The sequence below is a fragment of the Cherax quadricarinatus genome, chromosome 16, assembly GCF_038502225.1.
Source record: "Cherax quadricarinatus isolate ZL_2023a chromosome 16, ASM3850222v1, whole genome shotgun sequence".
Taxonomy (NCBI): Eukaryota; Metazoa; Arthropoda; class Malacostraca; order Decapoda; family Parastacidae; genus Cherax; species Cherax quadricarinatus.
This window is the reverse complement of record NC_091307.1, coordinates 11,362,561-11,387,700: the sequence shown is the minus strand read 5'-3', so window position 1 is coordinate 11,387,700 and position 25,140 is coordinate 11,362,561. Positions and strand designations below refer to the sequence as shown.

General features: G+C 40.4%; 1 protein-coding gene across 1 annotated transcript in view; it reads left to right on the top strand.

Moving 5' to 3' along the window:
- RpL37A (ribosomal protein L37A) overlaps positions 1 to 20,108 on the top strand; it is a 33,137-nt gene extending 13,029 nt beyond the window's left edge. The window contains exon 3 of the mRNA XM_053776821.2: positions 19,912 to 20,108. Within this exon, the coding sequence (XP_053632796.2) occupies positions 19,912 to 20,067 (156 nt within the window). The 3' untranslated portion in view covers positions 20,068 to 20,108. The remainder of the gene's footprint in view (positions 1 to 19,911) is intronic.
- The last annotated feature ends 5,032 nt before the right edge of the window (positions 20,109 to 25,140 follow it).

Genomic DNA, 25,140 nt, shown 5'->3' with positions numbered 1-25,140 from the left:
GCTGAATGTAATTGATTTGTGGTCGCTAGCACCCAGTTCCTCCGAAATTTCTAAATTATTAACAAGGGATTCATTGTTTGCCAGAACTAAGTCAAGCAGGTTATTTCCCCTTGTAGGTTCTGTCACAAACTGCTTCAAAAAACAATCCTAAACTACTACTAAGAAGTCGTATGATTCTAAATTCCCATTCAAGAAATTCCAATCAATATGACTAAAGTTAGTCTCCTAGAATTACTACATTATCGTGCCTTGTGGCCTTAACAATTTCCTCCCATAGTAGTCTCCCTTGGTCCCTATATAAGTTTGGGGGACGGTATATCACTCCTAAAATCAGTTTTTCATGCCCCTCTGAAAATTCTATCCAAACAGACTCTGTATGTGTTACTTCAGACTTAATACCCGTTTTTATGCAACAGTTCAAGCGATCTCGGACATACAATGTCACCCCACCCCCCTCCCCGACACTTCTATCTACTTGGAACAATTTAAAACCCTGAATGTGACATTCCGCAGGCATATCCCGACTTTTTGAATTAAACCACGTCTCAGTTAAGGCAAATACATCAATGTTACCTGCAATAGCAACTAATCTCAACTCGTCCATCTTATTCCTAGCACTACGGCTATTAGCATAATAAACATTGAAAGACTCTCCTTTCTCTTTACCCTTCCTGCTCATTTCTGTTTTTCTACTAAACCTATTACTGCCCTTATCACTCAGTGTCACTGGCTTTTCAATATCTACCTCGTTCTGCTTATTACTAGTTCCCCTAGAACTCATAATATTACTACACTGGGACTTCACTGTTTTCCTGCCAAAACCCATACCACTAACTATTCCTAGTTTAAAGTCCTAACAGCTCCCTCCACTGCAGTTGCCAGTGCTCCCACCCCAGACCTAGATAAGTGAACCCCATCCCTGGCATACATGTCATTTCTGCCATAGAAGAGGTCCCAGTTGTCAGTGAATGTTACCGCATTTTCCTTACAGTATTTGTCCAGCCAGCAATTGACACCAATTGCCCTGGACAACCATTCATTTCCAACTCCTCTCCTTGGCAAAATACCACATATGACAGGGTTCCCACCCTTCCTCCTAATTATTTCTATTGCTGACCTATACCTGCTTATCAGGTCTTCACTCCTACGTCTGCCAACATCGTTGCCTCCAGCACTGAGACAGATAATAGGATTGCTCCCATGACCTCTCATGATGTCATCCAGACGGCTAACAATATCCTCCATCCCAGCCCCAGGAAAGCAAACCCTCTGTCTCCTACTCCTTTCCTTCAAGCAGAACGCCCTATCCATATACCTAACTTGGCTATCCCCAACCACAACAATATTCTTACCTTCCTTGGTGTCGTTCGTCGTGATGTTCCCAGTAGTCGACTCACATTCGTCGGGTAGCACTGAGAATGTATTAGATGTTTCCACAACAGTTTCCACGGCAGTCTCTTTCTTCTTCATTGTTCCTACCTTTCCATTCGTCTTCTTGATCATCAACTTTGTTCCCTGCTGTCCAGCCACTGACCAGTTTCCTTTCTTGACCTGAGGACTCAAAACAGGAGGACTACTACGAATCTTCTTGTTTTCCTCGGTCAGTCGCCGAATCTCCATCTTCGCCATCCTCAATTCTTCCTTAAGCTGTTGGTAAAGTTGCTCGATGGAGGGCATCTTGCTTCAATTCATAGAGAGCGCGCAAACAGGTCTTCACAGAGCTAAGTACACGTCACACTCTCTCTCTCCAAGACAGAGCCTGCAGTAATGGATTTAAATTAGATAGGTTTAGATTTAGAAAGGACACAGGAAAGTATTGGTTTGGAAATAGGGTAGTTGATGAGTGGAACAGTGTACCTAGTTGGGTTATTGAGGCTAGGACTTTGGGTAGTTTCAAATTTAGGTTGGGTAAGTACATGAGTGGGAGGGGTTGGATTTGAGTGGGACTTGCACATCAGAGCTTATTTCTTGGGTAGCATTGAAAATTGGGTTCGGCAAATGTTTTGTTAGTGGAATGAATTGTAAAGGACTTGCCTCGTATGGGCCAACAGGACTGCTGCAGTGTTCCTCCTTTCTTATGTTCTTATGTTCATTCGATAAACAGTAGGTTAAAGCATCTAATAGGACAAGAGAGAGACATTTACAGATGAATCAGAAAGGGAGATGGGCCAGTTAAGAAATCAGTATATTCAATTAGAAAGAGTAATTAAAAACGGAATAAGAAAAGCAAAAAGAATCAAGCTAGTTGCAAAAATTTGAACATTAACCCAAAAGGTTTTTTTCAGGTGTATAGAAGCAAGATTAGAGATAAGATAGGCCCACTCGAAAGCTCCTCAGGCCAGCTCACTGACAGTGGCAAAGAAATGTGTAGAACCTTTACCCCTTTCAGGGTCGAGAGGCCCTCTCCTAAAATTTTTCTCGGGCGCAAATTTTTCGGAATTTTTTTTTTTTCTTATGAAATGATAGAGAATCTTTTTCTGATCATAATGACACCAAAAGTATGACATTTGATGGAAAACTTATGGAGTTATGCTCTCGCGAAGTTAGCGGTCTCGACGATATTCACGCATCAGCGATTTCGCTGACTTTGAGCCCTATTTTCAGCCAATTTCAGTGTACTAGTGGACAAAAATCATATACAGGAGGGCCCCACTTATACGGCGGGTTAGGTTCCAGGCTACCGCCGTAAAGCGGAAACCGCCGTAAAGTGGAACACCCTTTTTTTCCACTTACAAATGCATACAAACACTAGATAACAAGTTTACACTAACATATATTATGTTAGCAATAGAACCAGGCATCAAAAAACAATAAAAAAGTACAATACACACATAGTGCACTCATTACTTACCTTAAAATATTTATAGTCTTAATCTAGGGTGAGACAAGTAGTATTTATTGTAAGAAATCAAGTGTGGTATGTATGGTAGTCAGCCAGGCTACCATACCAGGCCACCCCACCCACACATACTATTCTATGATATTTAAGCATCCCAGAGCAATAAAATGTATATACAGTTCACTCATTACTTACCTTAAAATATAGGGTGAGATGAGTAGTATTTATTTTAAAAAATCAAGTGTGGTATGTATGGTAGTCAGCCGGGCTACCATACCAGAGAGAAAGAATGAGTGCATGAGAGAGGACAGGCGCAGAGTTATGTAAACAAACCAGGCGAAGGTAAGTTTTGTAAACAAAGTGTACACGTCTGGTTTGTGTACAAGTTACATTGTGTACAGGTTGTCTCTACATTGATACGGTAGAATAAATAAAGAAGAACACTCCCATTCTCATGTAACATCATTTTGAGAAGAAATGATGCTCTGAGTGAAGGCAATGGAAGTAAGTCACTCTGGCTTTTTTGGGTTATCCTAGGTTCTCTACACATATGTTATGTATTTATGTTATGTATCGTGTTTATTATATAATTTTGAAAAAAATATCACGGATGGATTAATGAAAATGTGTATATTAACGTAATATACAACATTTAATGATACACCGAGCTCAGACAGCGTAAACAAACAAACTGAACAGGTTGTGGCCGATCACTCGGTCAGGCGAAATAGACGGTATTAATACGTGTCCAGTTTTAGTTCATTCATGTACATTTGTAAGAATTTGTGAAACTTTTACCTTATAATATTTTTAATATTATTATTATAATAATTAAATCACGAAACAAATACACTCTTACACTGTGTACAGGTTAGTACAGAATTATAGCTATAAAGTGAAGGCATATGAAAGGAATATTTTTCTACAGTTATCCCTAGTAACAGGTGACGGGCTAGAGAAAACGTAATTCTTCCGACACTTCTACAAACTGTTTGGTAAACATCTCATATATATTTGTATAAATTTTTATACTGTGGGTGCATGTATCATGTTTGTGTGTTACATAATGTGTTTCTTATATAATTTTGAAAAAAATATCATAGATAGATTAAGGGAAATGTCTATATTAACGTAATATGCGACATTAATGCGCCCAAGGGATTATTATTATTATTATTATTATTATTATTATTATTATTATTATTATTATTATTATTGCATCAAGAGTAGAGAGACTTTTAGTGATTTTAATGTGTACCTACATGCCAGCACAGTGTGTAAGTTTATTTAGGTACAGGTGTACACAAGTTTAATTATCAAGTACAATACATATAAGAACATAAGAACATAAGAAAGGAGGAACACTGCAGCAGGCCTGTTGGCCCATACTAGGCAGGTCCTTTACAATTCATCCCTCTAACAAACATTTGACGAACCCAATTTTCAATGCTACCCAAGAAATAAGCTCTGATGTGCAAGTCCCACTCAAATCCAACCCCTCCCACTCATGTACTTATCCAACTTAAATTTGAAACTACCCAAAGTTATACAAAGTTATACAATAACTTTAAAACACTTGAAATTTTGGAAAGTTTCCGGACATAATAAGGAGATGTGCTCAGGGAGAATGTAAACGAACTCGGTGGGCCGCTGTGACCGTATTAGAAAGACAGGTGGGGGGAGCCGTATAGCGAGTTTTGGTCATAATTTGAAATGTCCGTATTAGCGGAACGCCGTAAAGCGAAACGCCGTAAAGCGGGGCCCTGCTGTATATTTCGTTAGAATTCCATTTTTTCTATCGAGCGAGTACAAGAAGCCACCCATTTACCTGTTTCAAGTATCCAATAAAGTGGTCAGAAATTGGCAATTTTGCCAATTTCACACAAATTTCAGAAGATGCCAATTTCCGAATAGGGTCCAGAATAAGCAACACGGACATTCCTGGCACTAAAATAACATTTTCTCTGTTCATTAGTCACGTCCCCAGGCCCCTCTTACATCTCTCTTGCTTTCCACTTCGAATTTTTATTCTCGCAAAAAATAGAAGATTTACTGTTATGCAGACTACTGCATTAGTATAGAAATGGTATAATGTCAGTACACTTGTGGAAGAATATTAGACTCGCTAGTTGACGTGTATTGGATGCTTGGCATGATTTGTTTACTCTTGAACCTTGGTAAAAATCGAACATTTATGCTACTTTGAGCTCAATTTCAAGGTACTTTTCATTATGAAACCAATCAAAATCATCTCACTTTCTGTAATATGTCTTCCATTCTATAAAATGAGACCAGGAAAACTAGAATGCAGCCATATATACCATACGAAAATACAGTGCAAAGTCGCTGTTTTAAACCAAAAACACTGAGTTTTTTTTTTTCTCATGCACTGTGTGCTGCAGGATTTTTTTTTATACTGCGCACACTGACCACATAGACCCATTCTTTCATATGTAGGCCTACCAGCTTTCTCTCGCTAGATTTGAAGGCGCTAGGATTTAGGCGTTCTAGTATGTCAATAACCCTGGTGCGTAATCCGTACTAGTAAGTTGGAAACCCTGAAAGGGTTAACACTTATTTCCTCTTAGTTTTTATGCAGGAAGATACTAGTGAAATTCCAGAAATAATAAATTATGTAGAAGAGGATAAAAATAAACTGTGCACATTTGGAGTCACTAGTGATGTGGTTTTCAAACAAATAAGTAAATTAAAACCAAAGTAAACCCTGGAATCCAATGAATGATGTGCAAGGAGAAACTTAGCAAACCTTTGGTTCGTCTATTCGGCACTTCAAACTGGCATAGTGCCAGATAAGTGGAAAATGGCAAATGCGATACATGTCTGCAAAGCAGGAGACAGGTCCTTAGCTGCAAACTATAGGCTAATAAGGCTAACCTCCATTGTGGGGAAAACTAATAGAATCAATGATTGCTGTGGCTATTTGAAGTCATCTTGAAAGGCATAAATTGATTAATGAATATACTGTTTTACAGAGGGGCATTCCTGAATTAACAAATTTAAAGAGGTAGATCAGGGTAATGAATATGTTAGTTCCACATCAGAAATTGTTGAGGAAAGTAGAGGCTCATAGAATAGAAGAAATTTTGTCCTGGATAGAGGCATGGTTGACAGGCAACAGAGTTTGCACATACTGGGAGAAATCAAGAGTGGGGACGCATAACAAATGGTGCTCCAGAGGGGTCAGCGTTGGGCCCTTTGTTCGAAATTTACATGACATAGATTAAGGAATAAATAGCAGCATAAGCAAGTTTGCCAGTGAGACCAAAATATGCTGTCAGATTAATTCTGATGAGGACACTAGAGCCTTGCAGGAAGATCTGAATGAACTGATCTGATGGTCAGAGATAAATGCAAAATTCTAAGCATTGGAAAGAAAAATAACCATGACTCTTGCAAATTAACCCTTAAATTGTCCAAATGTAGATCTATGTTTGTGCGCGTAGCACTCCAACCTTGATTTTCTCCATAAGAAAGCGTGTAAAAAAAAACATAGATCTATGTTCGGAGTGCTACACAAGCGAACGTAGATCTACGTTTGGACAGTTTAAGGGTTAAATAATGGAGATCTTAATATCACTGATTGCTAAAAATATTTAGGAGTTCTGGTTAGCAGTAATCTAAAACCAAGACAACGGTGCATAAATGTTCGAAATAAAGTGAATAGAATTCTTGGGATCATATCAAGAATTATAAATAACAGGAGTCCTCAGGTTATTCTTCGACTCTGTATGTATGTATATTGTTGGTTAGGCCTTAAGGTCTAATTTCTTTTCAATTAGGTAATTTTTCACATTGGGGGCAAATGCTTGGTGTAACCAGTCATAGAAAAAGTCCCTAGTGACCCATGCCTTACTGTTTGCCCTCCACAGCACACACAAATTAGCCTTGACGACATTGTTTTTCCTGAACACTCTGGGAGTTTCAGAGTGATACACCAATAAAGGCTTCACTTTGCAATCACCACTAGCATTGGCACACATCAACAGAGTAAGCCTGTCTTTCATAGGCTTATGTCCTGGGAGTGCCTTTTCCTCCTGAGTAATGTACGTCCTGCTTGGCATTTTCTTCCAAAACAGGCCTGTTTCGTCACAATTAAACACTTTTTCAGGTTTCAGTCCTTCACTGTCTATGTACTCCTTGAATTCCTGCACATATTTTTCAGCCGCTTTGTGGTCCGAATTGGCAGCCTCACCATGCCTTATCACACTATGAATGCCACTAGGCTTCTCAATTCTCTCAAACCAACCTTTGCTGGCCTTAAATTCACTCACATCACTAATAGCTGGCATTTTTTTAATTAAATCGTCATGCAACTTCCTAGCCTTTTCACACATGATCGCTTGAGAGATGCTATCACCTGCTATCTGTTTCTCGTTTATCCACACCAATAAGAGTCTCTCAACATCTTCTACCGCTTGCGATCTCAGTTTAAAAAACATAGTTGCACCTTTGGCAAGAACAGCTTCCTTGATTGCCGTTTTCTTGCCCGCAATAGTAGCGATGGTTGATTGGGGTTTATTATACAACCTGACCAGCTCAGAGACACGCACTCCACTTTCATAGCAATGATCTCTTTCTTCATCTCCATAGTAATTCTCACCCTTTTTGCTGTAGGGTTGGCACTAGAAGCTTTCTTGGGGCCCATGGTGACTTATTTTGCAGGTGCAATCACTACAAAGGCTGTGATAATATGAAATGTTCCAGTTGTATGTATGGAAGCGACCACGGTGGCTGGCTGCTGGCTTGTAAACACTGGCACCCATGGGACAAGTGAGGCGCGCTCAGGCCAAAGTGAACGCGTCTTGTATGGAACGAATAGCGCTGGTCGGGTTTTTAAGCGCTAGTTGAGGCAAAATTTTTGCGTTAAAATGTATTGCTAGTCAGATTTATCGTTAATCGATGCCATCGCTGGTTGAGGGTCCACTGTAGCAGAAATGTTCGATTTTTACCAATGTTCAGGGGTAAGCAAATTACACCACACGTCCAATACACCTCAACTGGGGGGTCTAATATTCTTTCACTAGTGCACTGATATTATTTATACCATTTTTACAATAATGCAGTACAGTGGGCCCCTGCCTTACGATATTAATCCGTTCCCGAGAGCTCATCATAAGCCGAAATTATCGTAAGGCAAATTAATTTTCCCCATAAATAATGGAAATCAAATTAATCCGTTCCTGACCCCAAAGTATGAAAAAAAAAATTTTTACACGTGAAATATTAATTTTAATACAAACTGAAGAAGACATGCACAATTACTACTCTACTAAGAATAGAATACATGACACCTTTATTGAAGATCTGGTGATGATTGATGGGATGGGAGGAGGGGAGAGTGTGGAAGTTGTTATTGTTTAGAAGGGGATTCTCTTTCCATTAGGACTTGAGTTATCAAGTCCTTTTCCGGAGTTACTTCACTTCTTTTAATGCCACTAGGACCAGCTTGAGAGTCACTGGACCTCTGTCGCACAACAAATCTGTCCATAGAGGTTTGTACCTCTTGTTCCTTTAAGACTTTCCTAAAATGGGCCATAACAGTGTCATTGTAAGTCACCAGCACGGCTTGCAGTAGCTGTGTCAGGGTGATTTTCATCCGCAAAGGTTTGCAGTTCAACCCACTTTGCACACATTTCCTTAATCTTTGAAGTAGACAACTTCCTCAATTTCTCTCTCCCCTCCTCTGAAGCAGTTTCCTCAGGTCTGGCTCTTGCTGTTGAAGATGATCTTGCAGCTCTTCAGTGGTTAGTTCTTCATTGTCCTCCTCCACCAACTCTTCCACATCCTCCCCACTAACCTCCAACCCCATGAACTTTCCCAATGCCACAATAGATTCCACAACTGGCATAGGCTCCTGAGGGTTAGCCCCACACCCTTCAGAATCCCTTTCTTCTACACATTGTGGCCACAGTTTCTTCCAAGCAGAGTTCAAGGTCCTCTTAGCCACTCCCTCCCAAGCCTTACCTATAAGGTTTACACAACTGAGGATGCTAAAGTGATCTTTCCAAAACTCTCTTAGTCAATCAAGTGTCTGAGGTCACTTCAAAGCACTTTTGAAACATAGCTTTTGTGTAGAGTTTTTTGAAGTTTGAAATGACCTGCTGGTCCATGGGCTGCAGGAGAGGAGTGGTATTAGGAGGCAAAAACTTGACCTTAATGAAGCTTATGTCCCTAGAAAGTCGCTCTGCCAAGTCTGAAGGATGACCAGCAGCATTGTCTAATACCAGGAGGCACTTAACCCCTTCAGGGTCCAAGGCCAAAATCTGAAGTGGTGCTCCAGTGTCCAAGAAATTTTGAAAAAAAAAAAAAAAATAATTTTTTCTTACAGAATTAAAGAGCATATTTTTGTGAAGGTAATAAGACAAAAAAAAAAATTCTGATCAGTACTTACTGAGATACAGTGCCAAGAAGTTTGTCCAAAATGATGTGGTGGCGGCAACATCGACGAATTCCACATACGCGCATTACATTATTTTGCGGTTTTTACATTTTTTTCTTTTCTTTTCCAATTTTTTTCTATTCCTACTAACATTTGGGGCCTGAGAGACCAATACTGTATATAATGTATATATATAAACTCACTGTATTGAACACAATAACCGCACTAAAGTTATTATCATATTATTGTTTACCACTGTTGTTTATTACAATAAACATGCACAAATCTTGTATAATACTAATGTTCTATCATATATTTACAATCACTGGACATGGTTTTAGAACTGCTGGAGCTTGTGGAACTCCTTGAAACAAGGCACCATGCACAGAGGCGCCTTACATTCCTCACACATAAACCGAGTGTCTTTGCGTCTTTGTTGCCGTCGTTTTGTTTGTGCACAGACGATGCATTTCTTCTGAGTTGAAGGAAGTTGTATTATGAAATGATCACCTTCCCTCCTCAAACGCTTGGGTATATCCTGAGTAATTCGAGGACCTTGTTGTATAGCAGGTGTTCTTACCTGGTACTTCATTATGAGTTGTCTGACAACAGACAAACAAAATTCACCATACGGTGGTCTGTTGCCAGTCTTTATTTGGTACATATTATATGCATTGAGCATTGAAATGTACATTAGATGGAAGAAAAATTTCATGTACCACTTGTAACTCTTACGAACACAGTCAACAAAACCAATGTGCATGTCACATTTGTCAACCAAGCTCATGTTTTGTGTATAATCAATCACTGTCACTGGTTTTCGAATACGTTCATTAGTCACTTGATCAACTTTGCCACTGTCTTGCATTTCATTACGGTGAATGGTTGTCAACAATGTGACATCTCGTTTGTCAAGCCACCGTAATGCCATGATGTCATTGGCAGTAAACACCTGCATGTCATCACCACGAGCACCTGCGTTGAGCCTGGGCATATGTTTACGATTAGAACGCACTGTGCCACACACATCTGTCTTGTTCACTCGCATGAAATCACTGAGTAATGGGCTTGTGTGCCAGTTATCGGTATACAATGTATGCCCCTTACCAAGATAAGGTGCCATCATGTTTCTCACTACGTCACCTGAGATACCCAATAACATCTTGGTATCTTTCAATGTTTTACTACCCATGTATACAACAATATCCAACACCAGGCCACTGTCACAATCACAGAGTACAAACAGTTTTATACCAAAGCGTTTCCTCTTGCTCGGTATATACTGCTTGAATGACAGTCTACCTTTGAACAAAATCAAAGACTCGTCAATTACAAGATTCTTGAATGGATGAAAGTATATGCTGAACTTTTGTTTGAGATACATGAAAACATTTCTAATCTTGTATAACCTGTCACTTCTGTCAGGCCTGGTTTTGTCAGAGAAGTGCAACATACGTAAGAGTAAGATAAACCTGTTCACTGGTATGATTTCACTGAAGACGGGTAGAAATTAGCCGATCTGTGGACCAGTATGCTTTTATATTATGCTTATACACATGAGGCATAAGCATTATTGTTGCAAAAAGCAAATACATTTCTGCAACAGTCGTCTCTTTCCACCTGTGTAGTCTCAACTGTGGTGATAAGATCGTATTTGCCATGGTGTACTCAAAATACTTATTACTTTCCCTGACAATAGTTTCCATCAATGGCTGGTCCAAGAATAATTCAAAGAATTCCAGTTCATTGGCCGTGGTTCCAAGGGGACAAGTAGGTAGAATTCCACTTTGAGAGTCATCAAAGTGGTGAGGCTTGGGAACAAAATTGGGATTTTGCTGCCAGTCCCACATACGGTTTGCTGGTGGATACTGGACATCATAGGCTGGTTGTGCGGGTGGTTGTGGTTGTGGTGGGCTGGTGGCTGACGCTCCGCTTTGTCCTTGAACTGACGAGTCAGCAGCATGGGTCCCAGCATGGGCTGGTGAGTCACGCATGGCGGTGCCACTACCATCACCACTACCACCATCCACTGATGCCTGTGGTCTATCCATGCCAAGTGTAGCCACATCATCCTCACTATCACTACCTAAAACTGGTGTAGGGCCACAGGATGTACTCCGGGATGTACTCCGTCCCCAGGGCACAGCATAGGGTACACTACCCGAGCGCATGCGGCGGCGAACATACCGACGCTTCACTGGTGAATATTATTCCTCACTATCGCTACTCGAATGATCGTCGAGCGCAATAAAATCACAATCCACGTCACTATCATCATCATTACTGAAGTCAGAGGCCTGGCCACGCGAAAATATTAGTTTTATCTTGCGTTGAGGAACAACCGACCGTGAGTCACGAGTGCCCACACCAGAGGTAGAAGGTTGAGGATCGTCAGGGTTTTCTGCACTATTATCGATATCCTGGTCATTCTTTTTGGTCACTAACTGATCAAAGCCGTAGAATTCGTCTTCATTTCCACTTCCATCAGTGTCAGAATTATCAGATAGGAAGAGGAGTCCCAATTTTCCGGGGAGTGAGAGGTGACTTGCGACGAGGCATGGTGAACAAGGGTAACTGAGCCGGCCTTCCCACAATGCTATGCGGGCGCCTAGATTTTTTGTTTATGGTGCACACCCACCACGCAGACCCGTTCTCTCACATGTAGGCCTATGAGCGTTTTCGCGCTAAATTTGACGGCGCTAGAATTTTGGCGTAGATCTACGGTTTGGACACTCAACGTGAAGCCGTAGATCTACGGGACGGACCCTGAAAGGGTTAAGGTCCAATTTATTTTCCATTAGGTAATTTTTCACAGTGGGGGGCAAATGCATGGTGTAACGAGTCATAGAAAAGGTCCCAAGTGACCCATGCCTTACTGTTTGCCCTCCACATCACACACAAATTAGCCTTGACGACATTGTTTTGCCTCAATGCTCTGGGAGTTTGAGTGATACACCAATAAAGGCTTCACTTTGCAATCACCACTAGCATTAGCACACATCAGAAGAGTAAGCCTGTCTTTCATAGGCTTATGGCCTGGGAGTGCCTTTTCCTCCTGAGTAATGTAGGTTCTGCTTGGCATTTTCTTCCAAAACAGGCCTGTTTCGTCGCAATTAAACACTTGTTCAGGTTGCAGTTCTTCACTGTCTATGTAATCCTTGAATTCCTTAACATATTTTTCAGCCGCTTCTTGGTCCGAACTGGCAGCCTCACCATGCCTTATCACACTACGTATGCCGCTACAATTCTTAAATCTCTCAAATCAACCTTTGCTGGCCTTATTTTCATTCACATCACCAATAGTTGCAGGCATTTTTCTAATTAAATCCTCGTGCAACTTCCTAGCCTTTTCACATATGATCGCTTGAGAGAGGCTATCTCCCGCTATCTGTTTTTCGTTTATCCACACCAATAACATCTATCACTTGTGATCTCTGTTCTGAAAACAAACTTGCACCTTTTGCAAGAACAGCTTCCTTGATTGCCATTTTGTTGGCCACAATAGTAGCGATGGTTGATCGGGGTTTGGTATACAGCCTGGCCAGCTCCAAGACATGCACTCCACTTTCGTACTTAGCAATTGTCTCTTTCTTCATTTCCATAGTAATTTTCACCCTTTTTCCTGCAGGGTTGGCACTAGAAGCTTTCTTGGGGCCCATGGTGACTTATTTTGCAGCTACAATCACTAAAAACACTGCGATAATATGAAATGTACCGAATGTATGCGTGGATGCGACCTCACTGGCTGGCTTGTAAACACTGGCACGCATGGGGCAGCTGAGGCCACACATGGGACGCGTCCCGGACGAATCGCGTGAGGCGAGGCAAAATTTTTGTGTTAAAATCTATTGTATGGAGGATTTAACTTAATGCGATGCCATCGTAAGGCAGGGGTCCACTGTAGTCTGCATAACAGTAATTTTCGTATTTTTTTTTGTATGAATAAAAAAATCAAAATAGAAAGCAATAGTAATATAAGCGGGGCCTAGAGATGTGACTAATGAACAGAGGATATGTTATTTTAGTGCCAACAATATCTACATTGTTTATTCTGGACCCTGTTTTGAAATTGGCATCTCTTTTAATTTGCATGAAATTGGTCAAATTGCCAATTTCTGACTACTTTATTGGGTAGTTCAAATTGGTAAATGTGCAGTTTCTTGTACTCGACTGGTAGAAAAAATGGAGTTCTAAAGAAATAGCTATGAGTTTGGTCAACTACAACAACGGAATTGGCCAAAAACAGGGCTCAAAGTCGGTGAAATCGCTGATGCGTATATGTCGCTGAGACCGCTAACTTTGTGGGAGCGTAATTCCATGAGTTTTCGACCAAATTTCATACTTTTGGTGTCATTACCATTGGGAAAAGATTCTCTACCACTTCATATTTTTTTTTTTTTTTTTTTTTTTCCAAAAAAATTTTTTTGACATAGAATGGCAGTTTCAGAAAGGGGCCTGTGACAGTTAAATAGTTAAACAATGTATGTAATTTATAAAGAAGAAATATTTACATTTTAATTTATAAATAAAAAGTATTTACATTTTAATTTATAAATAAGAAATATTTACATTTTAATTTATAAATAAGTAAGTTTTTTCAGGTATACACAAATAGTTATATAGATTATCATACATAGCAGCATATGTGTAAAGTACCTAGGATAACCCAAAAAAAGTCAAGAGTGACTTATGTATTTCCATTGGGGTCCTTCTATATTTACACTTACCTTGGAGGAGATGTTAGTTTAATTAGTTAGTTTGATGGAGGAGATGCTGGCAGAGGTTTAGGGTAGTTGAGGATAGCAGGCCGGCATATGTTCAGCAGATATACACACATAATGAGAACTTTCAAAACGAGAGATGCCAAGCCCATGATGATCCTTTTCAAATCACTTGTTCTCTCTAGGCTGGAATACTGCTGTACATTAACATCTCCATACAAAGCAGGTGAAATCACAGATCTAGAGAGTGTACAGAGATCCTTTACTGCACGTATAAGTTCTGTCAAGCACCTTAACTACTGGGAACGCTTGGAAGCACTTGACTTGTACTCGTTGGAACGCAGGAGGGGGAGATATATCATAATCTACACTTGGAAAATCTTGGAAGGAATGGTCCCAAATCTGCACACAGAAATCACTCCCTACGAAAGTAAAAGACTGGGCAGGCGATGCAAAATGCCGCCAATAAAAAGTAGGGGCGCCATTGGTACACTAAGAGAAAACACCATAAGTGTCCGGGGCCCAAAACTGTTCAACAGCCTCCCATCAAGCATTAGGGGAATTGCCAATAAACCCCTGGCTGCCTTCAAGAGAGAGCTGGACAGATACCTAAAGTCGGTGCCGGATCAGCCGGGCTGTGGCTCGTACGTCGGACTGTGTGCAGCCAGCAGTAACAGCCTAGTTGATCAGGCCCTGATCCATCGGGAGGCCTGGTCATGGACCGGGCCGCGGGGGCGTTGATCCCCGGAATAACCTCCAGGTAACCTCCAGGTAACATCCAACAACAATGGAGAGTTACTTTGGTATCGTTTTTCTATTGCTTACTCGCTTAACTTACTTGCTACATTGTTAATTCTACACTTTATCGCTGGCTGGCACTAGAGCCTTTATCGATACCTGCTGCTTTAGTATCGTACATATCGTAGAATCACTGCAGAAGGCACATTGTCCCTCTCTCTTCCTCCTCCACTTTGGTACTTTGCTACGACCTTTTTCTTGAATTTTATTGTGTTTCTTTCCTTCTTTATCACAGGGCTGGCACTAGTAACTTTCTTTGGGCCCATGGTGGCTTATTTAGCAATTACAAGCACAAAAAAACAATGGAATAATACAAAATATATCACATGTACACATGGAATCGACCACATCGGCTTGTACACAATAGGACACTGGCTATACATGGAGTCTTGGAGTGAGTGGACCCGCTCAGGACGAAAGCCTTTAGACGGCGTTGGTAGAGCCAATATTTTGACGTCAAAGAGAGCCGTTAGTCGATGTTGGCGTTGGAGGATGCCGCTGTTAGTCAAGGGTCCACTGTATATTGTTGAAAGTGGTTATTTCATATTTTGGGTCACTCTTCCTGGTGGAAGATGGCCACCATGTTAAAAAAAAAATTACACACACACACACACACGCACGCGCATGCACATACAACAGGCTTAGTGTCTAATCGACATGTGCCTAGGACCAAATGGTAACTAACACACACACACACACACACCGCCTGGTGTCTAATCGACATGTGCCTAGGACCAAATGGTAACTAACACACACACACGTGTACTTCTTAACCCGTAAACGGTCCAAACGTATATACACGTTCTCTACCGTAGTGCCCCAACTTTTTTGAGAATTTTTTTTTTTTTAATAGGAAAAAAGTGCATATGGTACCCAGGCATCCCCAATTATTTTAATACGGCACACAGTGAGTGCACACACCCATTCTCTCATGTCTAGGTGACTCAGGCTTATCGTGGCAATGTTAAATGTATGACAAATAAAATGTATATATACGTTTGGGGCATTAGCGGTAAAAACGTATATATACGTTTGGACCGTTTACGGGTTAAATATGGCACTCATTTTAAAGTGTTTTGCTAATACAGGTACCATCCGACTTACGACCGAGTTCGGTTCTGAGAAACTGGTCGTAAGTCGAACCTTACTACTGAATATCAATATCACATTTTTGTAATGACTTTATTTTATTGTTTTATTTTAGTATTTCATTTTTTACTTTACTTTTTATGCTGTTAGTACTGTATTTTATACTGTAAGGTTTAGGATAAACACTGTGTACAACACAGTTGTTTATTTCCCAGAAATTTGGCATAGATAACAAGGTTGTAAGTCGAATGGTCGTATGTCGAGCAGGTCGTAAGTCGGATGATAGGTGTACTGCACTTTTCAATGGTTTTTTTTTTTTTTTTTTTTTTTTTTTTTTTTTTTTTTTTTTTTTTTTTTTTTTTTTTTTTTTTTTTGTGGTGACACTCGCAGCTGACCAACGTCATTTTGTAACCTGCCCTCAATCTGTTGATAACAGTTGTGAGCTGGGTGTCTTGTCGTATTCTGGCAATATTCAAACTTTTTATTCATGTTATTGGTGTTATTTTAATTACTACAGTACAATGACCTCTAAGATTATTGCTGGTGAAAAGAGGAGTTGCAAGCCTCTTGTTTTAATTCAAAAGCTAGGAGTGATCAAGCTAAATGAGAAAGGCGTGTTGAATTCTGAGATAGGCCATAAGCTAGGCTTGGTTCTCCAAAGAGTTAGCACAGTAGTGAACTCAAAGAAGCTCTTGAAAGAAATTAAAAGTGCTACTCCAGTGAACTTGAAAGGGATAAGAATGTGAGACAGCCTTGTTGCTACTATGGAGAGTTTTAGTGGTCTGGGCAGATCAAACCAGCCACCATGAAGCCCCACTATCCCCCTCAGCCTTCCTTTGAAAATTACTTCTAAAAGTGTTCCTTTGTTGGTCACCATAAGCAAAGGATGAAAATATTTTGAGGTTAATACAATCTCGTATTATTTTTGCTTTGCATTTTCTTTTTAGGCTTAATGCAGTTGCACCCTTAACCCTTTCAGGGTCCAAGGCCCAAATCTGGAGTCACACACCAGTGTCCAAGAATTTTAAAAAAAAAAATGTTATTTTTTCTTATGAAATCGTAGAGAATCTTTTTGTGAAGGTAATAAAACAAAAAGTACGAAATTTGGTGGAAAATTGACGAAATTATGCTCTCGCGAATTTTGATGTGTCAGCGATATTTACGAATCGGCGATTTTGCCGACTTTGACTCCCATTTTAGGCCAATTACATTATTCCAATCAACCAAATTCTTAGCTATTTCACTAGTATTACTTCTATTCTATCGATTGAGCACAAGAAATCGCCAATTCAACTGTTTCAACTACAAAATAAAGTGATCGGAAATTGTTAATTTGGCCAATTTAACACAAAGTTCAAAATATTCCAATTTCAAAATAGGGTCCAGAATGAACAATGTAGGCATTCCTGGCACTAAACTAACATTTCCTCTGTTCATTAGTTATGTTTTGAGGCTTTACAAATAAATTCCATTTTGATTTTTTATTCACATAATGAATTTTTATTCACACCAAAAAATAGAAGATTTACTGTTATGCAATACTGTAATAATTGTATAAATATCATCACCATATTTGTGAATGTATATTAGACCCACCAGCTGACGTGTGTTAGACGTGTGAGGTCGTTTGTTTACTCTTGAATATCGGCAAAAATTTAACATTTCCGCTACTTTGAGCTCAGTTTCAAGCCATTTCCAATGCTAAAACTAATCAAAATCATCTCTATTTCTGTAATATGTCTTCCATTCTATCAAATGAGACCAAGAAATCGCAAATACAACTATAAAAAACATAAGAAAAAACACTGCAAATTTGCTGTTTTAATCGAAAAATCATGATTTCATTTTTTTTCTCTCATTATACACAGTGTGCTGCAGGATCTGTTTTATGTGGTGTACACATACCATATAGATGTATTCTCTCATATCTAGGCCCAAATGTACCACTCACAGTTTATCAGAGTGAGCTGAGCTCATGGCGTAGATCTACGGTTTGGACCCTGAACGTAAAGCCGTAGATCTACGGGACGGACCCTGAAAGGGTCGACAGGCCCTCTCCGAAACTCGTTCTCAGGGTCGGCCAAATTTAAAAAAAAAAAAAAAATTCTCTTATGGAAAGATAGAGAATCTTTTCCCGATCATAAAGACGCCAAAAGTTTGAAATTTGATGAAAAACTTACGGAATTATGCTCTCGCAAAGTTAGCGGTCTTGGCGATGTTTACGCATCGGCGATTTTGCCCACTTTGAGCCCCATTTTCGGCCAATTCGACTGTACTAGTCGACAAAAAACATGAATATTTCGCTAGAACTCCATTTTTTCTATCGAATGGGTGCAAGAAACCACCCATTTATGAAATTCAACTATCCAGTACAGTGGTCAGAATTTAGCAATTTTGCCAATTTCACACAAATTTCAAAAGATGCCAATTTCCGTATAGGGTCCAGAATAAAAAAGAAAGACATTCCTGGCTCTAAAATGACATTTCCTCTGTTCATTAGTCACGTCTCAAGGCCCCTCTTATATTCTTTTGCTTTCCACTTTGAATTTTTATTCTCACAAAAAATATAAGATTTACTGTTATGCAGACTACTGCATTAGTGTAAAAAATGGTATAAATATTATTGGTGCACTTGTGAAAGAATATTAGACTCACCAGTTGACGTGTATTGCACGCTTGGCACGATTTGTTTACTTTTGAAATTTGGTAAAAATCGAACATTTCTGCTACTTGGAGCTCAATTTCAAGGCACCTTTCATTGTAAAACCAGTCAAAATCATCTCAATTTCTGTAATATGTCTTCCATTCTATAAAATGAGACCAAGAAAACTAGAATACAACAATAAATACCATACGAAAATACACTGCAAAGTCGCTGATTTATTCCAAAAAAATGGTCAAAGTTTTTTTTTTTCTCATTATGCACTGTGTGCTGCAGGATTTTTTTTAGACTGTGCACACTGACCACATAGACCCATTCTTTCATATGAAGGCCTACCAGCTTTCTCCCACTAGATTTGAGGGCGCTAGAATTTAGGCGTACTAGTACGTCAAAAACCCTGGGTCGTAAGCCATACTAGTACGTCCGAAACCCTCAAAGGGTTAATAAATGATGATAAATTATAGTTGAAACACATTTTTAGGTTTTAATGTGCACTGACAAGTGAAAGAAAAGGGCTATGACTCACTTTTCAGTGGTGGTTTGGAGCCTAACCCATTATATTAGTGAGATATACCTGTATATAATCTTTATTTCTACAAGTAGTACATGATACAGCTATTATAGACCTAACTGATATTGACATGCTATATAGAAACCCCCTGGTTATGCAGAGCATTTCAGGCAACTTATGTTCATCTTGTTTTTCAGGCTACAACTCACAATAGTCGGTTAACACCCACATACCTATTTACTGCTAGGTGAACGGGGGCAGCAGGTATAAGGGAACTTGCCTTGCCGAGATCAATAGCTAGAGCTGAGGCGCTACTCGACCAAACCACAAACACCTGCAGTTGGATATAACTGCCTTTCTCATGATGTTCTGGGCTATAAATCCTAAATGCTCTAAGAAAAAACTTGATGACTACCCTCACGTTTTGTTGTTTTGTCATAGTCTTGGTAAAAATGTTTTGGATCATCATTGTTCACTGGTTTGTGGTTAATTTATGTCAGTCAGTCCCCCAGATTTGCAAATTAGGACAAAAAGCAGAGGTGTCGCATCCTGTTCTTCCTCTAGCATAACGTTGATTGTGGGTTTGATGCTGTTGATTTTTAGTAGTAGATTGGTAAAATGACTTCTTGAAGCTATAACTAAGCCATGTGATGGTACATCGGATGCTCTGATAATATTTTGTTCTGTTACTACCACACTAGACAATGGAGATACATGGGATCTTTTGTTAATAAGGGAACGGTAGAGACTTGGTGATCTGCCAGCTCTTAATAAAATTGATACACTGACTAGCATGAGCCTTGTTATTTCACACTTAATTCTTGTTATAACATAGACATGGAAATGTAAAATTATGTTCAGCAGTTAAACATGGTTTCTTGTTCTTTCCAGGAGTCAATGAGGCGTATAGCAACAGGTATTTGGTCATGCAAGCCTTGCCGTCGCACAGTTGCAGGTGGTGCCTACACCTACTCAACTGTTGCAGCTGCTGGTGTACGATCCTTTATTAGGAGAAACAAGGATCTGAAGGAAAAGGAGGGTTCTTAAATAAAAAGTTGAGTATTTAAATAAAATGTCAATGACGACAACTCTTTCCTTGAATAGCTTACCTTTAGGTTATTCTAGGCATGCCATTCTTGCAGTCTAGTTTAAACTTCATGTTTAGTAGCTGTAGATTACAAATAGTGACAATTACTACCATTGATGGAAAAAATTCAGTTGTCTTTTAGAGTGCAGACTCATTTACATGAAATACCTTGATGCTGGCTAAGCCCCTCAAGTTCCTCAGTGCTGGTGAGGGGCAAAAGGAATTGGACCTATGCTTCCTTTACACTAAACTTTAATGCCACTTAATTCCAAGTTTCTGTATAAGCCCTATGGGTTTAGTGCTTTCCCTTCAACGTTATGCTGATCAAGGGGTTTAGTGCTTCTATTTTATTATAATAATGCGTGCAAGTACGTAGTCTCACCTGTGAGGGGACTCTTGATCCAAGGAATTTTATCTGATCTTTCAAATGAATTTGCATATTCTTTTTCTAAACTTTCCATTAAATCGTGATATTTATACATCTGTAATGTTATCCATATTGCAACTTCAAGGGAGATGGTGTGATAAAATATCCTGAGTGCAGGAATTGAAGCTGTTCTACACTTGCTACACAAGGGAAATGCCCTGATGCCAGTGAGGGGCTCTTGTTTTAAGTGGACATATGCCTCTCGTGGATAGTCTGGCACCATGGTTTATAAAATTCTGTTCCTTGGATCAAACCTGATTGTCTACCTTTTCACCTCTGTTCTTGTATATAATCATAGAACCCTTCACAGGTGGTACCTTGATGCTGGTAAATGGCTCTATCCAAGGAATTTGATTTTCCTACTATAACCTGGATCAGACCTTGTACACCTGGATCATTCCCAGGGCAGTGATGTGATCCCAGTGGTTAGCACTTACCAATAAATTTAATAATGGTTATCTTTGTAAGGAATTGAAAATAATTTTTCCTTCCCCTAATCAAACCTGATTACCTTCCACTCCATAGGTTTAGTGCAGGCCCATGAATGTGATTTTGGTACAAACAGACCATTTGGTAGACTAGCGTTTCATGTTATACATAATCATTTTCAGGCCACAACATAAACATCAATTATTCTGCAAATAAGAGAGTGTGGGTTATGACATTTTTTTTATTAACACAGCTGTTTCCCACCAAGGGGCTTGCAAAAAAGAAGACAACACTAGTCCTTCATTCCATCACTCTTGCCAGAGGTGCACCTACACCTAACTGGAACTTACCAACACCTGCTTCTTCAGAGTACAGTCATTGTACTTCTCGCCTCCAGGACTCAAGTCCAGCCTGCCAGTTTCCCTGAATCCCTTCATAAATGTTACCTTGCTCACTCTGACTATTTGATTTGTCTCCACTTGCTCCTATCTCACACATGCATGCTGGCTGGAAGTTCAAGCCCCTTGCACACAAAACCTTTACTCCCTCCCTCCAATCTTTCCTAGGCCGATCCCTACCTTGCCTTTCTTCCCTGGCATTTATTCTTGATAAATGCCAGACACTACATGTCTTATTCACATACTTGTCAATATATTGTACCATTGATACACAGGAACTCTTGCATGATGTCAAGCATGCCAAGGCTTAAGCTGATCACAGTAGTGTGTGTATATATTGCAGGAAATGAACAATTCATGTGCTGCATAGTGTTGAGCCAACACTATGCAGCTGCCATAGTGGTGTTACTGCACTGCTCGAAACTAGCATGTAACTGAATGGTCTGTAGTTGCATTGTTTTGAGCTTGATGATGGTGAGGGGGCTCTTGAATTAAGGAATTGGATCTTTGCTCCTCTTCCTTGGGCAAACCCTGAATGCCTTCCATTCCCCCAGGTGCTGTATGACCCCTGTGGGTTTAGCACTCCCCATGAATGTAATAATAATTTTTGGCTTTCAATTTTTAGATTTTCATGGACATATTTGTATACAAGTGTTATATGTTGTATTAGCCCCTCAACGGAGGTTCCTTGATGCTGGTAAGGGGATCTTGATCTATGGAATTGGACCAATGTTTCCTATTCCTTGAATCAAGCCTGAATGCATTCTATTTCCCCAGGTGCTGTATGACCCCTATGGGTTTAACATTCCCCCCATGAATGCTATTATACAAATGTCACGTTCCATCTTTGAGTATGCAGTATCGGCAAGGAACCCACACCTGAAAAAAAAAGTTAAAATGTGGTGGACTGCAAGGGTATACAACAAAACTAGTTCCAGAGCTATGAGGAGAGGCTAACAGTGGAATATAACATTGGAAGACCTCTTCAAGGGTAACTCCTTGGTGTGGTGAAGAGGCCATGGTCTGGGGAATTTCGACTTTTTGGTTTTCTTCCTCAGACCAAACCTAATTACCCCAATGGAGCTGTATGACCCTTGTAGGTTTAGCATTTTTTTTATTATAATTACCCCCAATCCCCCCTTCTCTTTCCTCTTCCCATCCCTCCACTTTTCCTTTCCTGTTTTTGCCTCAGAAGTAGTTTCCTTAGGCTTTGTAGCTCCTAGACCTGAGAAGGGGTTCTGAGGTCCATCTCTTTCCGTTGAGGTCCTTGGTGGTTGTGTAGTTTGCCGTGGAATCTGGTGGATCATCTAGAGATCCCAATACCCCTCTGGTCTACTGGGGGAGGGGGGGAGGCTTTGGGTGTTTTTCAGGTGATGGGTGTGAATCTGGAGGCTGCCTGTCAGATTCCAGATAGTGGTGGCCAAAGGAGGTATGCTTTGTGGCGGGTTTCAGACCACAATTTTGCTGTAATTTCTAAATCCCTTAGTAAGTATAAGTTTGGTATTAGGGCCAATACTGTTTGTATTATGTGAATGATATTCCAGATGGGACTGAGTCAGAAGTATCCCTCTTTGATGATGTAAAACTGATAAGAATAAAAACACAAGGACAGAGGAGCATGCAACAAGACTTGTTCCTTAGGTAAGGGGCATAAGCTATTCAGGAGAGGTTATTGAAAATGAATAACGATATTGGAGGTTAGAAAACCCAGAGAAGATATGATAGCAACAAAGTACTCATGTGAACTGACAGGGAGACTGAGAGACGGAAAATGGGAACTTAGGGACACAGTTGGAAGTTAGACATAGATGAGTTACAGGGATGTCAAAAAGTATTTCTTCAATCTCTTAGTGGTCGGAAAGTGGAATAATCTTCGTGAAAAAATGGGGGAGTTACTCCACACAAGGCTTTATGATAAGGTACGACAGTGCCCATGATTCTAGAAAGAGTGAATCTGACAAGTCAGAAACGGGGAAGGAAACTAAGACTCAATCCCTGCAGTCACATGGGGAGAGTGGGTGGGAGGTAGGGAGGACGAGTAGGATGGGAGAAGCCAAACTACAAAGGCAAGAGAAATTTCCTGTATGAGGTTCAGTGGGAAAGAGAACTGGTGGGGAAATCAGTAAATGAAATGATGGATCACGTGACAGCAAAATGCAAGGAAGTGGAGGAAAGGCTTGTACCCAAGGGCCACAGAAACAATGGGAAGACTAGAACGAGCCCTTGGTTCACCCAAAGATGTAGAGGCCAAAATTAAGTGTGCTAGGAAATGAAAAAAAGAAGAAAAAAGAAAAAGGACCCAGGAAAATAGGGAGATTAGTCCAAGAGCCAGAAACGAATGTTCACATAAGGAGGGAGACCCAGTGGCAATACGAAAATGACAGCAATGAAACCCAAAACTTTATTTTATTTAAAAAACACAGTATACATGTATGGTATACATAATTGACTTAAAACAAGAAATGTGAAGCATTATATAAGACAACAACATACATATATAACTAAACAGAGGACAACCTGAACATACCTTAAACACAAAATAGCAATATAATCCAAAACCTGTCACTCATATTCATATCGTGTATGAAACTTTATATGCAAAAAAACAATGCCATATAAACTAATGCATTGCCACTTAATGGTACAATGGTTATATAAAATTACTAACAAAAACTTACATGACTTGAAACTGAATCATGGTATTCTTTTTATTTTTTTTTGTATATTAAAATGGAACTCCTTGTGGCTTAGCGCTTCTTTTTTATTATAATGGCCTCTTCAAGGGGGGCTCCTTGGTGTGGTGAAGAGGCTCTTGGTCTGAGGAATTAGCCCTGTCGGTCTTCCTCAGACCGAACCTAATTACCCCCCATTCTTCCCTCCCCTATCCCATCCACCCCTTTTTCCATTCCTCCTCCTCCTCCCCACCCCTCCCTTTTGCCCTTCCTCTTTTTGGCCTTTGGGATTTCTCCCACAGGCGCGCTAGTTCCTAGGTAGGGGAAAGGACACCGGGGTCCATCCCATTCCGTTGAGGTTCTTGGCGGTGGCGTAGTTTGCCGTGGAATCTGGATTGCCTGGGGATGTCCCGATCCCTCTCCGGTATCCCGGAGTAGCTTTGGGTGTCTTTCGGGCGACGGGTGTATCTCTGGAAGCCACCTTTCGGATTCTGGGGGTGGTGGATGAAGGAGGTATGCTTTGTGGTGGATATCCGGCCGCCCTCTCTTTTGTCCACCGAGGTAGCTCGGCAGATGTGAGGTTGCTATCCCGGATTGCTGGTTTACTGGCATGAAGGGTAGGGTATGGCACGGGTTCCATGCTGCATCTGCGCTACTAGCGGTGCTGAGGTCCTCTTGGGCGCGGAGGGAGATTTCCGGCCCTTTCATTCCTCCTGGGAACTATTCCTCCCCGCTCCCCCCTTTTTTTCTTTTTTTTATTTTTATTTTTTATTTTTTTTTCTTAAAAACAAAAAGCAAAGGAGTAACCTAACCATGGCAGCCCTAGTCCATGAACCCACTACCCCCGGGCCCCTTCTTGATACCGCACCCCATTCTGACCCTGCCTTGTGTTTAGACCACTCTTCGGACACTCCTGATGCCCCTGTACCTCTTGCTGGTGCTGTTTCCTCACCCGCTTCAGGTACCGGGGCTTCGACTGACTCCTTCAATTTGTCTGAACTCCGCTCTCCTTTGACTATGCTTCCGGCTTCTCCCTCTACTGTACGGCAATTTTCGAATCGCCCGCCCATTTCACGCCGGACCAACTCCGGTCCTACTCCTAAACGC